The sequence below is a fragment of the Mesoplodon mirus genome (assembly GCF_964341445.2).
Source record: "Mesoplodon mirus genome assembly, chromosome: 4".
Classification (NCBI taxonomy): domain Eukaryota; kingdom Metazoa; phylum Chordata; class Mammalia; order Artiodactyla; family Ziphiidae; genus Mesoplodon; species Mesoplodon mirus.
The window spans coordinates 127,583,681-127,601,565 of record NC_138979.1 but is presented as its reverse complement, the minus strand read 5'-3'; the positions used below and the strand labels follow the sequence as shown (position 1 = coordinate 127,601,565).

The following is a 17,885-nucleotide window of genomic DNA, read 5'->3' as shown; positions in this document are numbered from 1 at the left end:
AAATACTCCTCTCCCCAGCACAATGTTTTTTTGTTGCTTGCTGCATGCATCTAACTTCCTCTTTCTAAGTTTCAAGGCTCTTAGTATCTGGCCCTACTTCTAGCATAGTGTTTAAGAATGTAGGCTCTGCAGTCAGACTTCCTCTGTTCAAATCCTGTTTAAAGTTATCACTTGGCAATAAGCAAGTAATTAATTTCTTAATACCTCAGTAAGTTGAGAATAACAACGTTTGGTAAGCTGGGAATTACAACATTAGTGCATCCTGGGTAAAGCTGCTTTAAGATAGAAAGGAATGAATGCATTTAAAACAGTGTCTCTCACATGGCAGGTGTTGTCTCCAGGACAATTCACAGGGCCAGAAAGACCTCTCAGTTCTTTAAGTTATGGATATGTTGCTTATCTTTTTGTCCATGTCTAAACACTCTCCAAACAATAACTCAAGGACAAACTTCTCTGCAAACTTTACTTTCTTACAAATCTCTTTTCATACATTCCCCTATTCTTGTCCCACCCATTCTGACCCTTTATCTAATGGGTTAATGCAGATCCGTCCACTGACCACTCCACGTACCTGGATAGAAGCATAGTATAAATATGCTAGTATAAAGCAAAGTAAAAATATAGACTTGCATAGTATAAATATAGACTTTGGAGTTAGCTGGGCCTGGATCAGAATCCTAATTCTAACACTTGCAAACTCTATTACTGGTCTCTCTGAAGGTCTTCTGCAGAATGAGAACAAAAATTCTTAACCCTTGCCTTATAAAAATGGATAACAATAACAGTTCCTGGTCCCTGGAACTCTCAAGAAATGCTTATTTTTATTGCTGTTGTTATTTATTTGCACTGCATAGCATCTAACCCATTGCTAGGCACAACATGTACATCATTGAATCACTAATAGAGAGTGGTTTATGTCATTTCCGAAACAGCATAGGGCCCCCCAAAAAACAGGACATGAAATTTGAACATGTTTAAGTGGGGGAGGAAAAGAGAGGTAAATCTAAAACATTTGAAAATGTCTGAGACAAAGAGACATAACTTGGGGAGTGAAAATGGGTCTCCAGGAAGCCAAAGATCCCAGGCACTCAGGGTTCCTAAGAACGGACTGAGAAGAAAAAGAGGAGAGAAAAAGGTGAGTTCTGATGTCAAGCTCACCTACATCTTCATTCTATCTGGGACAGGTCCTGGCTAGTGGAATGTTCTTGAGATTACATTACAGATTTTCTTTTTTCCTTAAAAAAGCATCAGAACCAATCTGAATTCCTATGTTCCCATCATACTCTAAAAATATAGATCTGCAAGTGAATCTCCCTTGGTTGAGCTAAATAACACTGTGTTTTTAAGGGATGGCTGAATTCCTAAGGAAACAACTTAATTTGGAAGCTAGTCACTGGTGAGAAAAGCTAGGTAAAAAATTGATTAAGAAAAAGGAGCAGTGAATAAAAGATTTTCCTAAATTCTTTTATCATATAAACTTTCTAAATATCAGATTTTATTCCTCTGCACCTCATTCTTATTTCTTTATAATGGTGATTTCTGAGTTCAGTTTTAATGAATTAACACAGTAAATGAATTAACACAGTACTATATATATCAAGAAGATCTACAAATATTTTTGGCATGCTTAAGAAAGGCTGTGTGTTTTTATAGCACACTCTCCTTAAACAGGACTATTTGTCATTCTTTGAAACACTAAGACATAAAAAAGAAAAGACTGTCTCTGTGTGTGGCCACACTACTTTGCCTAATGCACTAAATGCAAGGTTTTTTAGAAAAAAAAATCAAGAAGTTTCTGCTTCATTGATAATCTGACAGTAACTATTTATTGAAGGTAAAATACTTGTTGTCTGCTGTCACTATTTGTTTTAATACATAATCTTGCTAACTAAATGAGCTTAAAGCAATGCAGATAAGCAATGGCATGTACAGGGTCACTTAAATGCCAATTTGACTCTTTCATAAACTTCGGAATTCTTTTCCCATGAGTCTACTCTCAGCTACTAAATTGTGAGTAATATCCATTTACAAAGTTTAGGCTGGCCATAAAAAGGTTGCCTTCCATGTCCTGCACACTTTTCAGTGCCCTAAGCAACAACAAAAGCTAATAATTAAAGCTTCTTTAAGCCCCCATAAAGAGTTAAATGAAGAAGAATCTAGAATAAACCAACCCATAAAAACCTAGTGGAAAAATAAGGAGAAAATAAGTTTCAACAAGATGACTGGCAAAAGATAGATCATAAACCTAAACTGCATTTACACAGTATTATTCAAAATTATGGTTGCACCCCTGTGTAATAAGAAACCCTATTGAAAATGTGTGGGGGGATGGGAATGAAACATGAAATGATAGCAGAGAAAAATAAGGCCGTCTAAATTTCCAAATCGACTGGCCTATGGACATTTTGTGCTGGGTTGTCTTTTATTTTATCATAACAAAATTAACCAATCCAAATCAGGCACTTCAGTGACCAAAAATATCAAATCTAACATGTTAATATTTTTATTCTAGCTATTGCTATGTCATTAAACTAAGTACATTGGTCAAAAAAAAAAAAAAAAAGAGTAGAAAGAAGTGTGGAGGACTTCCCTGGGGGTCCAGTGGTTAAGACTCCACACTTCCAATGCAGGGGGCACGGGTTCCATCCCCGGTCAGGAAACTAAGATCCCACATGCCACGTGGCGTGGCCAGAAAAAAAAAAAAAAACAGTGTGGAGTACAACATACATACCCTTAACTGTACTACCTGCCACCAACTCTTCCTGTGAGAAGGTTTAAGTTGGATCTCAGACATGAATTTCTGAAACATTTAGTTTTCCTTTAAAAACACACTTTCAGGTATCAATGCTACTGAATAACTTCTCTTCAGGCACTTAAATTTGTAAAGTTAAGGAATTTACCTCTTTTTAGGTAGGTTTTGATCACACAGGGGTTTTGAAACCTTTCTTTGTCTCTGTTGTGTAATTCCTAATTTACTCTTCCGCCTTTGCTTAACTTCTTTTCCTTTGATTTGCAACAATTCTGATGATTTCACCTTGGAAAAAACATAAAATGAGCCATTAAGGAAAGCTGTAGCCAAGCGTTGATCTTTCTCTCTATTTAATGGTGCACGGTATTTTTAAACTCCTAATTTCTATGTGTATTTTATAACAGAATATAAATCCTAAAGGTGGAGTTGATATGTTCCTCTAAATTTTTTCCTAAATTCTACCTATACACCTTCATAGCAATAAGAATATTAGTACCATATTTATTTATAATATTCTATTTACTGCCTTAAAACTATTAAAGAAAAATATAAGATTTTTTTCCCTCCATAAATCTACTATTTTTGATTGGTATTTCTAATAGAACTTACCTTTAGCTACTTAAAGTTTGGCATGACTGCTGGTTGCAAGCACAAGCCAAAATGAACTTTAATGCTTTATAGAACTATTTTGAACAATGTTTACAAATTTATGCTTCTTACAGTTATACTGTTTTCTATTTCCACTGTTTGGAAAAAATCAAATGCATTTTTGTCTCTTAAATAATTGCCTTTTAATCATTATAGGTATTAGGAGTATTGTTTTCCTAGATTCCTTAGGAAATTTGCAGAATTCATGGCAATAGTTCATCTAAAGATATTTTTCTCTGTGGGTTGCTCTGTCCTTTTTTGAGACTAGATTTAAGGAAGAAAGCAGGGAGGTGTTCCTTGGGGAAAGCAGAGAATGACTGAGTAAAGAGAAGGAGGCCAGATAAAGGGAGGTTCTTCTAAATTAGGTAGAGGGTTTGGGCTCGATGCAGTTGTAAGCAGAGAGCTATTGTAATGTCTTCAGTAAGGAAGTGATGATGAATAAGGAAAGCTCAGAGTACGGGTAGTCCACCTCACCATCCAGTTCATGTTTGAACTTCCTCTATATTATCTCCGCCAAAGGCCATCCATCCCGACTTGAACATGATCAGAAACAGAGGACCTGGATAAATCCAAAGGTAGCTACTTTCTCTTTGAAATCTTTCCAGTTGTTAGAATTTTTGTTTGTTTATTACTGAACCTAACAACTTTCATCCACCAGTCTCAATTCAAACATCAGGATCATACAGGAATGATCTGGTTCTCTTCCATGTGACAGACAAATATTTGAATACAGTTGATTCCCCTGGGCATTCTTTTCCCCCACATAAGCATCCCCAGTCCCTTCAACTCTACCTTACATGACATGGTTTTGAAATACTCTTGTCATCCTGAGTGCTCTCTTCCAGTCTCCAATTTGTCAGTGTCTCTCCTGGGGTTGGACACCCAGATCTGAACACAATATTTGAGGTGTGATGTGATCAGATCCACCAGGAGAAGGATGATCCTCTTTTATGGTAATCGTCAATCAATGCAAATTATGATTGCTCATATCTCCCTATCACAAACCTAAATTATAACTTAAAACTGTGAAGTCTTGTCCACATTTGCTCTAAGTCATGCCATCCCATATCTGTGCACTTAGTTTGTGGAACCAAGGAAAGAACGATACATACATTTATCCCAATTAAATTTCATCTGAGGTCTGACCAAGCAAATCTTACCAGTCACATTTTGGACATTACCTGCAAATCCAATCAGTAAATCTTCCATATTCTCAACCAAATTATCAGAAAATAAGCTGAATTGGACACAGCCCTATAACAGTCCACTAGGGACTTTCATGACTAATTGTCCTTTGCATAACTAGTTATAAATCCTCCTGGCAGTTCACCCGATTGTAGTCTTGTCTACAAAATTGTCATCAGGAGGCTTTCATAAATGGATTGCTGAAATCCAAAAGATAATAACAATAACTAATATTTATTAAGTTTTCTGGTATGCCAGGCTCTTCCCCATGATACTCGTGTGTTGACCCCCAGGTCTGACACTCTTCTTATATTCGTCCTAGTAATTCTCAAAAAAGTAAATAAATAATAAGGTTGGTCTTCCATGGCTTGCCCTTAGGGAACCCATGCTGGCTCCAGGTGATTACTCCTTCCTTTTATAAGGGTTCAAACACAATTATTTTAATGATTCATTTAATCATTCCAGAGTTTTGTCCAAGATCAGTACACACATTACAGAAACCATAACTCTTACTCTTAAAAGAAGAAATAAAACTCAGATTTGCAGTTGCCGGTCTCCAGGCTCCTAGCACCTCTCCCATGGCAGCAGCTCCTCAAAGCCGCTGCTGACAGGGGCACAGCAGGCTTAAACCTATCTATCTGAGCCAACAGGATCAGATATCTAAGTTAACTCTTAAAATCTTTTACCAATCTCGGGCTTCAAGTTTCTTTTATCAATTCTTTTCTCTTCTTTCTAAACTAAGGATCATCCTCCTTGTCAGATTTAAGAGAAGCAAAGTACCATTTTATCAGCTTCCCTTTCTCTTTGTCATAGTTCTGTTTATTTAAAACCTCAACCTTTCTCCAAAAATAAATTAAGACCACTCTGTCATCTGTTGTCATCACACTATTCATCCATAATGACAGGGTTATCCTTCCTTTTTTCTCTCTTTGCTCCAAAACTAACACCAAAAAATACTTTCTTATTCTTAGCATTATTCACAGGCCTCAACCCATTTTGGATCTTAGCTCTCCTGATATAATTGTTATAGGCACATGCCACTTTTATGTTTATCTATGGATATGTGTTTCTTCTTTCATCTTCTGTATACTTTTAAAACTCTGAATGCAATAGATCACTCAAAATTATTTTGTGAAAATTTGTGGGGTGGGGGGAGGTTGGGGTATCCCACATCTCTGAAACTTCCTTCTACTTAGAATCTCAGGACATGTGTTAACTATATATATATATATATATATATATATTTTTTTTTTTTTTTTTTTTTTTTTTTTTTTTTTTGCGGTACGCAGGCCTCTCACTGTTGTGGCCTCTCCCGTTGCAGAGCACAGGCTCTGGACGCGCAGGCCCAGTGGCCATGGCTCACGGGCCCAGCCGCTCCACGGGATGTGGGATCTTCCTGGACCGGGGCACGAACCCGTGTCCCCTGCATCGGCAGGCGGACTCTCAACCAGTGCACCACCAGGGAAGCCCCTATATATTTTTTTACAGACTTCTTCCCTCCTAAAATGCTCAACAATCCTCTCATGGGTTCTTCTGTCAGTCATTTCTTCACAGAGTCGCTATTATCTAATTTCTCCTTTTGTTGGTCATGACTTAGACCAGAGACCTAATAACCTTTATCATACTAATGAGCTTCTAAGGATAGAAATGGTCAATAAAGTAACAACTGATTAAATTCTCTACTTTTTTTGCTGAATGAGACTGTCTGGCATGTATCTGAGCTGTGAAAGTCCTGTATTTCTCCTTTATCACACCTCTGTGCCACTTCTCTGAGTGATGTCAGAAGAAGTTTTCTTGTCCCCCCAGTCTGGCCTGGCTTGCTGGAGTACACTGTTCCTCATTCCTGTGCCAGAGATGCTAGAGACTAACGTTATGGCCTCAAATGTCCAAACAGGGTAAAGCTCACGGATATTGACTGATCTTGAGATGTTACCACAAATAAAAGAAATCCAAGGTGAAGATTTGGTGGGATGAGTCAGAAAACTTCCAGCACTATTTTCTCTGGCATTTCTGATGTGTCCCACAATATCCCACAGCTATAACCATAAAGTCTTATCAGACATTCTCTTCTCCTCCTTTTGAAACACTTCTGGTTTCAGTTTAGAATCCTCTTAATCTGTTCTCTAAGTCTCTCTCATCAAACCATTCCCCCTAGTTAAGTGAGGAACACTCAATCCATAGTCATTTTTGCCACTGTGAGTCTTGTACTTAACCAGATACCTGTTAATTGTTGTTATAAAAGGGCAGTGCTGCAAAGCGGCAAAGAGTGAAGGATCCAGAATTAGACCACCTCAGTTCAAGTCCTGACTCTACAACTTAGCCATATGGTTGTACCTGGGCAAATTATTTATCTTTTTCATGACTCATTTTTTTAACTATAAAATGAGAGTAATAATAGGGTTGTTATCGGGGGGAAAAAAAGATAACATATGTAAAATATTTAGCAAAGTGGCTGAAATGTGGTAAGTACTCAATAAATTCTAGTTACCTTAGGAAATGACTGTTTTTAGCAAAAATAAATAATTTTGCATATTTCTTAATAATATTTAATATCAGCCACAGCAAACCAAAAGAATGAACATTATGGGATTTTTTCAATGAGGGATTCAAATTCCTGACAGGCCATTGTGGTTAAATCACTGTCCAGAAAATCCATTTCCTTCTTTGACACATTTAGTAGCTAACCATTTGCCCCTCATTTTATTTCCAAAGTCCCAATGTTCAGGTAGGAGAATAGATAAAAACACTACCTGTACCCACAAACCTAACACTCTTTCAAGATGCCATTGTTTTAAAAGATGCCTTCTAAGTTCTCCACACCTAGAAGGTGTCAGCCTAACACACAGGCTGCACCTGCAGTAGTTAGCAATGAGTGGGGTTACTCAGCCTTGGCAAGCTTCACTTCATACCCCAAATGTGAGCTTTAGGAAGACAGCATGACTTCTGATGGAGTCATTCACCAATCACAGCCTAAGTCCCTTCCCCCAACAGCAGTGGTGTCACCTGTTACTTGTGGATCTTCCTTATGATCTATTATTGCAGGAAGATCTGTATGCTAGTGTCATGCAGGATGAACCTAAGAAAGTAGGACTTGAGAAATGAATAAAAACCAGGAGGCAACTGTACTAATCCAGATATAAGGTCAACTGTAAAAAGAAGAAAAAAATTATAAGCAATAATATTAGGAGGAATCTAGGCCTGGGAGGCTGATTATTTTGTGAGAGGCAAGAAAACAATGAGGTCATGGATAAATCTAAGGTTTCAGAGTTGGGATTTTGGGGCAAAAGTTGAAGAACTGTTAATGGCTAGTTCGCTTGGGTGAAGCACAGTAGTAGGATCATGGTCATTGGTGGGGGGAGGGAAACCCAGGAGAGGGACTGACTAGAAAACTTGTTTACCCAAGAAGGGGTATCCATCTAAATCTGTCAGAATAGACTGCTGGAGATAATACCAAGATAGTAAGCTGTGGTTCAGGAAAAAGTGGCTTTTTAAAAAATCCTAATAATAATATATCTATTTTTAAATAAACGCACTTACTCAAGTTAAAAAGTGACTCAAATTAAAGAAATGTACTAAGTAAATAATAGTAAGGCAATATACAAATATGGTAAAATTATGAAAATTATGCATAAATAAAGTGGAATAAAATTATAAATAAAATAAAATTCTCACAGTAGGAAAAAACTCAGGGAGTAGGATAAACCTAAATGGGGCAAAGGCTACAAAGTTCACCCAGTCCAGGTCCCTGGGCTACAGGTTCCTGACTCTCTCAAGATGGTAACAGGAAGACTCTTGGTCAATTTCTGAAAGCCCTGAGGTTCCCTCACTCCTTAAGAATCTTTATTCTCCCCCCTGAGTTGCAATTAGGTTTGAGACTAAAATCTCTGAAAAAACAGAAGTCCCCTTTTCCCAAATGAGCAGTTTTCACATATAAGGCCCTTTTTTCAGGGTGAACGCTCCCACAGGCCTTGGCCCTTTCTGGGCCATATCTTCACACCTACACATCCTCATCTCTCATAACTCTGTTTCCAACATAAGTAGTGTTTTACCTTTAAAGACAGCCGCTTGGTTGTTTTTGAATCACCAATGGGCTGTTCACCTTCCAAAGGTTTACTTGATTCATCTGCTGACTGAACTTCCAAAGTTTCCTGAGGCTTAAATAATATGCTTTCTGCATCTGAGACTCCCCATTCCAATATGTCCTCTTGTTCAATCTGGAAAATACTTGATACAGCTTCAGGAAGCTTCTCAAGCACATTCTGTTGGGAAACATAAATGTACAAATATGCTCTTTTTATTGGTCCTTCCAAAGTTTTAAGTTATGCAATGTTTTCTCTCTGACAACAAATGACTATGAAAATGCGTGACAGAAATTAAGCAGAGGTAATAAGTGAAGATTTAGAAAAAGAAACTCAAATTGACTTAAGAAAAACATGAAGCGTGGCAAATTATTTTCCTTGGCCCTTGTCTCAGAAAATACTGCTACCCTCCTGTATTATGCAAGAACACTAAGGAAATAACAAGACTCCAGTCTTACCCTGATTCTCACCCACACTCACACAGAATCAAGGCCCACTGAAATATATGACCTCTGCCCAACCTGAGGTTCTTTGGAGCTAAGCAATGAGATGCCTGCTAGCCAAATGCTCTTCCAGAAGCATGACTTCAGTCCCTCAGAGAAGAGCTGACACAGAGGCCCCAAGAAGACCACCCAGACACCCCAGCTCCATGCCAAGCCCTAATGAAAAATTCTCACAAAATATCACTCCTACACCTGTTTTGTGTTTCTTAAAAAGGTCTCACTGACTTAATGTGCATCTCACCAAGCCTTTAAGAAAGTATCTTTATAGACATATTTTGGGTATTACCCAATTTTAAACCAAGATTATTTGGGATTATGAGCACTGCCTCAAATTAACAGATGAGAAAACCAGTCTGATTTACATAGAATCCGAATTTTATAGAATGACTTGAAAATGCAATTGTATCACTTTGCTCTCTGGCACACTCATTTGCTAATAAGTAAAATAAAGGGTAAAGATGGCATATAGTAGTTCCAAATACTATTTAAGTTTCTTTATTATGTAGGAAAGAATGGCTAAACCAAGAAATATACTTTTGTAAAACATAACTTTAATCTAGAGCTTGTGTTTTTATAAAGCTACTCAATGGTGCTGGGGAAAGAGTAAGAGCTTTGTAACTAGACAGGACTTAATACAAATCCTGGATGTGTCTTACCAATAGATGTGTAATCTTGGTCAAGTTACTTAACCCTTTTTAGCCTCATTTTCCTCATTGGTAAAAAAGGGGTTTAAAAAAGTCCTTCCATAAAATGGCAGAATAGCTACACAAGGGAAACGTGTTATGAGCCTATATTGTCTACCTATGACAAACTCATTCATTTTATGTTCCGTAGCGTTTGGAACTGTTCATCACTCCCTTTCTTTTGACCCTGTCTGCTCCTGGCTTCCTCAACACACTCTACCAGGGTCTAGCTGGGGAGACTGAATAGATGAAGGTTCCACCCTTCAAAAGCTTGAGAGGGAAAGGGTAATCCTCCAGCTTCAACTGACCCTCTCAGAACTCTGCCAGCCTCGCCTACCCAGAAAGCCATTAGTGATCTTATCACTACCCTGTGGCCTGCTCTATTTTAGCGTATATCACACTATATTACATTCGTCTAAGTAATCATCACTATAATTGTCAACATATATGAGCATTATCTCATTTAATTTTAATCTTCACCACAACTCCATGAAGTAGAGGAACTCTTTGTAATCCCATTTTATGGATGAAGAAACTGAGGCTTAGCTAAGTTAAGTAACCAGCCCAAGGTCATACTGAGACTAAGTAGCAGGACAGTATTTGAACCTAAACAACCTGAATCCAAATTGTACTCTCTTACCCTTTTTTTAGCCCACACAATAGACTACTGGTTCTCAAAATGTGCTCCACAGACTCCTGACAGTTTAGGCCCTTTCAGGGGATCTACAATGTCAGAACTATTTTCATAATAATATTAAGGCTTATTTTCCTTTTTCACTGTGTTGACATTTACATTGATGATGGAAAAGTACTGAGGAGTAAAACAGTGAGTCAATACTTTTCAAGTAATTAATACATGAGGTACAAAATCATGCAGGGGGTTAAAGGTCTGTTCAAGGAGCAAGGTAGATCAATTAATTTTAAAGTAATGATACACAATAATTTCATTTATCTGGTTTCAGATTCTCCACTGCAACTAATTTTTAAGAAACTATCACTTGTGGAGTTTTGGTGTATTAACAAAGACGACCATCCATAACTATGTAAAAAAAAGGTTATTAAAATGACTCCCTTCTAATCTAATCAGACTAGACTTACTTAATATACTTCAACCAAAAGAACACATACAACAGATTGAATGCAAAAGCAGATATGAGAATCTAGCTCTCTATTAAACGAGATATTAAAGACATTTGCAAAAAGTGTGAGACAATCCTACTCTTCTCACTGAATTGTTTTGTTTTGCACATTATTTTTTCCTAAAAATATGTTTTATGTTAATGCATAACAGGCTGATTATTATTTTAAATGAATGAATAAATAATTTGTTTTTCTCAGTTTCAGTTTCTAGTATGGTAAATGTTGGTTGATTGAATCCACACAAACAAAAACTCTTTTGGGTCCTTAAAATATTTTTTAAGGGTTTAAAGCCATCCTGAGACCAAAAATTTTGAGTACTTCAAAACCTTCAAGTTTGAGAATTCCTTAAAAAAGAAATTGTGTCTCACCTGTTTTTTATACCTCAAGCACTTAGAACATTGTAGAACTTGTGCAATTATTTGTGAATGAATGAAAGGAAATTATATACATTTCTTCTCTACTATGTAATTAGTCTCTATTTAGAATATTTATTAAACAGTATTGTACTTTGTCTCTATATACTGCTCTACTCTATACAATGAGTTCCTCAAGCACAAGAGCTGTATTTTCTATCTTTATATCAACCATGTCTAAAACAATGCTCACCACATCATAGGAAAAGGAATGAATTCCTTGATTTTTTGGTAAGTATGAGAGGAAATCATTCTCCATGATGATTCAAAAACAATTATATTTAAAATGGTGGGTACTTGGAAAGATATTGCATTAAGAATGTTCTTTTTTAAAAGAAAATAAATTTCATCAAAGAACTAAGAGCACTCTGGCCTGTGGCACTGAGATGCTCACAACTGAGGCTGCCATGCTCTAATGGTAGGGTGCCTGGTACCACTTAGAAAGAGCAGGCCCTCTCCAGATGGGTGCTTGTTGGCCAGTGCTGCACAGGCAAATCTCAGTCCAGGAAGCATCTACAAGTCTAAGGGATAGGTACAGTGAACAGATAGAGTTCTGTTCTCTGGCACAGAGCAGGTACCCAAAAAATGTGTTTGGAATTAAAGATACCACAGAGGAGCTTTTTTACCATGGCCAGGTATCAGCTTAAAAGGTATTATACATCTAAAGAAGTGGGAAGCTTCCTCTTAAAAAGCCAGTGACCAGAAGAGGTCCAGTAATTGCTTGTAAATGTCAAAGCTGAGGGTATGGTTCCTACAGAATTACAAAGCAATTAATATTTTTGCTTAAATGTTTATTCTAAATAATCAAGGTGATGTATAAGCTAGGTATCTGGTAATTGTCCTTTTTCATAGTTTCCTTCAAAATGGAATAATTTTTTCTTATACTTTATATGAATATTCAGTGAATGGTATTAAGTCAAGTTTATCCTACTAATGAAGATTTCTATTTTTCTGAACCTAACTGATCTTGTATTATCAGTTTACTATACCTATTAGAAACTTACAGGTCAGAGGTTTTGATATCTACCTGTAAATGGTGTCACCTAGAGGCAGCTACCCTAGATATCAGTTTTAAGCCCATAGCATATGTGGTGAGGCTTCAAAATTGATTTATCCGCATATTGTGCCATATTTCCTGGGTCTTGAGACAGGTGATGAGAATACAGAGGAGAAAAATACATGATCTCAACCCAGAAGCATCTCAAACTCTAGTAGTCAACCATGTGTAGTAACTCTAACATTACAGGATCCATGATTTTTGTGAAAAGAAAAGATTCAATACATTTTCTAAACATGATATATTATCCTAAAACTGAATTGTGATCTGAATTTTTATGTGTGTGGAATCATATTTTCAGGAAATAAAGGAGCTTGTTATTTAATGATATCATTTTACAAATCCTTTGTAAAAGACGGATCATCGTGCCATCATTTGTTTTATGTAAATGTGGATTTCTACACACAGGGAGGCACTTCCCATTCACAAGGAATATGTTTCAGATTGCTTTGAATCCCTAAGTATTTTGCCAATGATGGATGAAAAGCAAGTTCTATTTCTGAAACAAACTTCTGTCACCAAGTGTCCATATTTCTCTACAAAATATGCCCCTTGTCAATGCTTTTCACAATTCTTCTAGGTAAATAAAGAATAAAGTGATGGATGCTTTCTTAGAAGCTAATAATTTTTAATTAATTCTCCAGCTACCTTCTAGATCTAAATGTCTTTAGATGAGAAGAATTGTTAAAATCTTTTCCTTCTGAAATGAGCCTTGGGCCTTAGCTCCGAAGGTCTATGATAGGCAGCAATGGAGAGCCAAAATAGCCAAGACTCTCAATGTGGTATTAGATTAGATGTGCTTACAGTTAAACACGCCTCTAAAATAAGTTAGAGGAGAATTTTTTTAACTCTCTAGATAAACATTCAAGCAACAGAAGCAGACTATTACTTCAATATAGGCAAGAAGGATTTTTTTATTAAAGACTTTACCATTTGAGGTTCCTTAATTCTTATCTGCAGTCCTTGCTCTGCTTGCACTTCCAGTGTTTTGGGCCAGTACACTTTTCCCAATAAAGAAATATCCTTGAAGGAGAAAAAGAAAACAATTAAAACAATGTCAATTTTAAAAATCACTGAGATATTATTCAATGCAGTAAAATGCTAGTCAATATGATGCAGTAAATGAGAAATATAGAACAAAAGATACAATAAAAATATTTTGTCTATTGTTCCAATTTTACGGCTTTTTAAATTACTGGGCTCTATAGATATATCATCAGATTTAATAAGACAATTAGGTAATATTAAATCAGATACCATAAAACACTGCTTTTAAATGGCTGCACAAGAAAGATAAAATCAAAAGTAAAATTTAATCTAACCAAGAGTGAGAAGGAATATAAATATACTTTAAATGTTAATGGAGGGGACTTCCCTGGTGGTCCAGTGGTTAAGACTCCGTGCTCCCAATGCAGGGGGTCCGGGTTCGATCCCTGGTCAGGGAACTAGATCCCACATGCCACAACTAAGAGCCTGCATGCCACAACAAAAGGAGCCTACATGCCACAACTAAAGATGCCACATGCCAAAACGAAGATCCTGAACGCGGCAAGAAACCGCATGCCACAACTAGACCCAGCGCACCCAAATAAATAAATAAATAAATAAGTATTTTAAAAAAACGTTAATGGGTAGAACTGTTAGTGTCATTTTTTTCAAAACTAATGCTAATTGCTATGATATATCCTCAACTCAGTTGAAGTGGTAAAAAGATAGTGCACTACAGTGTCCAACAATGAATAGGAATAAAGAGACCCAGCTCCTGCCCAAATTGTAAAGTCACAGACCAGACAGCAATAGGCAAGTTATCTTGCTTCCCTTTACCTCAGTTTTATCATCCTTAAAATGGATGCTCATGACTTTTTAAGGTCCTTTTCTCCTCTAGCCTTTTAGTAATGTCAGTAGCAAAATATGAGCATTCCTTGTACTTTAAAATACTGCTTTTCTATCTTTGCTTAATTAAAAAGATTCAGCTGAGGTTACTAGCTTCTACTTCTGCTCGCTTGTCAAAAATAACTATAAAACTAGACAAAATATAAGGACAACTCTTTTAGGGTTGGACAACAGGCAGTGCAAGACTATAATGACTAAGAGAATGGAAACAAAAAAGGCTAAGAGCTAAATCACCCCAGATTTCTGCCTTACACAATTTCCAGACCACAACACAAGGAGAGAGAAATCACACAGAGCACAGGTATCTCACTGAGTTAAAGAGACAGAAATTAGAGTAAGGAAAAGACAAAGAGGGTAGAATTTGTAGGGCACATTATGGGGAGGAGGGAGCTGCATAGAGAAAGAGCTCCAGAAATCTGCACAGAATCCTTGAGTCTTTGGCTGAACACCAATCTGCTTGTACAATGGTGAAACCCATGAGGCCAGACAAAGAAAAACTGCCAGGGGAAAAAAAGCAATTACCAAAGAGCTGAAGCCACAATTCCCAGAGCTCACACAATGCTAGGAGTCATTAGATCTCCCACCAGACATTCTTAATACATGGTATTGGGTTGGCCAAAAAGTGTGTTTGGGTTTTTCCGTAAGATCTTATGGAAAAAACCGAACGAACTTTTTGGCCAACCCAATACATTCATTACAAACCTCAGACAGATCATACATTAGTCCTAGAGTAATAGCTTCTCTGACATTGACAATACTTTAAAATAATACTTTAAAAGATCAAGCTGATCTTTAAGTAGCTTAACTGCCTAACAGAACAAACTCTAACCCTTTGTAAAGGAAGACAACAAAATCCAGTACTCTACAATGTAAAATTCGCAATGTTCAGCACCTAATCAAAGTTACTAGTCATATGAAGAGGCATGAGTATGTAACACATAACCAGAAGAAAAAAACAGAAAAAGACCCAGAAATAGCAGACATTGGAATTAAGAGATAAAGATCTTGAAACTTCTAACATAAATATTATAAATTTCAAAGATGTAAACATAATGAGGAGCAAATGTAAGACAAAAAACAGAATCAAATGGAATGTCCAGATAAAATGTCCACTATCTGAAATAAAAATTTCACTGAGTGGCATAAATATCAGAGAAAATACTGCAGAGGAAAAGATCATTTAAAGACGTAGCAATAGAAACCATACAAAATAAATCACCTAGAGAAATAAAAATTGCAACAAAATTAACAGTCAAACTGACATATATTTAATTAGAGTCACAGAAAGGAGGGTGTGAAGAGAGCAGAAAACATTTGTACAAAAAATAGCCAACATTTTTCTAAATTTGATAACAACTATAAACCCCTGGTGCAAAAAGCTCCATGAACCACAAGCAGAAACACACAAAGAACACTGTGCCAAGCACATTATAATCAAAATGAAAAAAAATAAAACAGTAATACAGGAAAAAATCTTAGAAGCATCCAGAGAAACAATAAGTACAAAGACATAAAGAATTACTGGCAACTAATTACCACAAATTAATACTGCAGGTTTCGTGTCAGAACAGTGCAAGACAGAAGACAATAAAGCAACATATTTAGAGTACCTGTACTGAAAGAAAACAACTGTCCACATAGAATACCATATCCAGCAAAAATATCTTTTAAAACTGAAGGTGAAATACTTTTGTAGCAAATACAAGGTGAAAAATTTATTGCCATCAAACTTGCCCTACAAAAAAATGTTAAAGGAAATTCTTCAAGCAGAAGGAGTAAAACTTGAATGCACACAATGAAAATAAATGATAAAATGATTTAAAAAGTGGGTAAATAAAAAAGACTTTTTCCCTTTTTGAAGTTTTTAAAAATATAACAGACTGTTTAAATTAAAAATGATATATTTTGAGATTTATAACTTATATAGATATGAAGTATACACAAATGAGAATCACAATAACAGAAGAAGGGAAAAAGAAGTATACAGCTATAAGTTTCTTATACTATATACGATTTACTGGGATAAGTTAAATATGCATATTGTAAACCCCATAGCACTCACTAAAACAATAAAACAAAAAGGTAAATAAGCTAACAGTATGAAATAGCATGAAATGCTAAAAATTAATCAAAAGAAGGCAGGTAAAGAGGGAAAAGGGGGCAAAGAACAAATGTGACAAATAGAAAGCAAATAGCAAGATATAAATACAAACCCAACCATATCAATACTTGCATGTAAATGATGCTAACCACTCCAATTAAAAGACAAAGATTGGGCCTCCCTGGTGGCGCAGTGGTTGAGAGTCCGCCTGCCGATGCAGGGGATGCGGGTTCGTGCCCCGGTCTGGGAGGATCCCATATGCCGCGGAGCGGCTGGGCCCGTGAGCCATGGCCGCTGGGCCTGCGCGTCCGGAGCCTGTGCTCCGCGACGGGAGAGGCCACAACAGTGAGAGGCCCGCGTACGGAAAAAAAAAAAAAAAAAGACAAAGATTGTCACACTGCAGAAAAAACAAGATCCTACTATATGATTGCTATGGGAAACCTACTTTAAGTATAAAGACACAAATAGGTTAAAAGTAAAAGGATGAAGGAAAATATAACATGCAAACACTAGCATAAGAAAACTGGCATGGCTATATTAACATCAGACAAGGCAGACTTCAAAACATGAAGTATTAGAAGGAAAAATCGGATCACTGCATAATAAAAAAAAAGAGTCAAGTGCCTCAGAAGACATATAGTATGCACTGATGACAAAGCTACAAAGGGCATAGGGCATAAAACAAAAACTAAAAGAACTGAAAACAGAAGCAGAAAATCTCACTATTATAGTTAGATACTTCAAACAAAGACTATCTGGCTCCAGAGACTACACTTTTTACAAATATAATAACTAAACAGTTAATTTTAAATGTGAAATCCTACAAAAAAATTCTTCACCACCTTTTAGCTTTATAAATACATCATTAAAGTATAAAAACATGACAACAATGAACACCAAATTCAGGATATTGTTCACATCTGAGGTGGAAGAGAATTACTGGAAAGAGATACAAAGGGGGCCTCTTCTTTACTTCTAATTTTCTATTTATTTAAACAATCTGAAGTGAATTTGGTAAAAAATAAATAAATAAATTTTGAAAAATCTGAGTGAAGAGTATGTGTTCTACAATTGAAATATATCATGATTAAAAAAAGATATTTCTCCACATATTAATGTAGGTAACATAAAAATGTCAAAAATGGATAAAAACATCTTAATAAAGAAACCTAGAGCTTACATCACTTGTAAACATAAATGCAAAAATCCCCAATTAAAATATTTGCAAATCTAACTAATCAGCATATTTAGAAACAATGCATCTTGACAAAGGAAATTTTTTGCCAAACTGGATGGATAATTCATTGCCAGTTTATGAGATTAACAGATTAACATGGAAATTCATATGATCCTTTCAATAACTGCTGACAAAAATCATCAATAAAATTCAACCTATTTCTGAGTGAAAAGTAACTAGAAATATATTAATTAGAC

The 17,885-nt window shown here is 36.2% G+C and overlaps 1 protein-coding gene across 1 annotated transcript in view; it reads right to left on the bottom strand.

Moving 5' to 3' along the window:
- Nucleotides 1-17,885, bottom strand: part of LOC309802905 (uncharacterized protein) — a gene marked incomplete at its 3' end in the record, with an annotated part of 179,809 nt that overhangs the window by 78,094 nt on the left and 83,830 nt on the right. The window contains exons 3-5 of the mRNA XM_082618776.1: nucleotides 13,388-13,480; nucleotides 8,632-8,841; nucleotides 2,901-3,034 (exon numbers count right to left, since the gene is read on the bottom strand). Of these exons, the coding sequence (XP_082474902.1) occupies nucleotides 2,901-3,034; nucleotides 8,632-8,841; nucleotides 13,388-13,480 (437 nt within the window). The remainder of the gene's footprint in view (nucleotides 1-2,900; nucleotides 3,035-8,631; nucleotides 8,842-13,387; nucleotides 13,481-17,885) is intronic.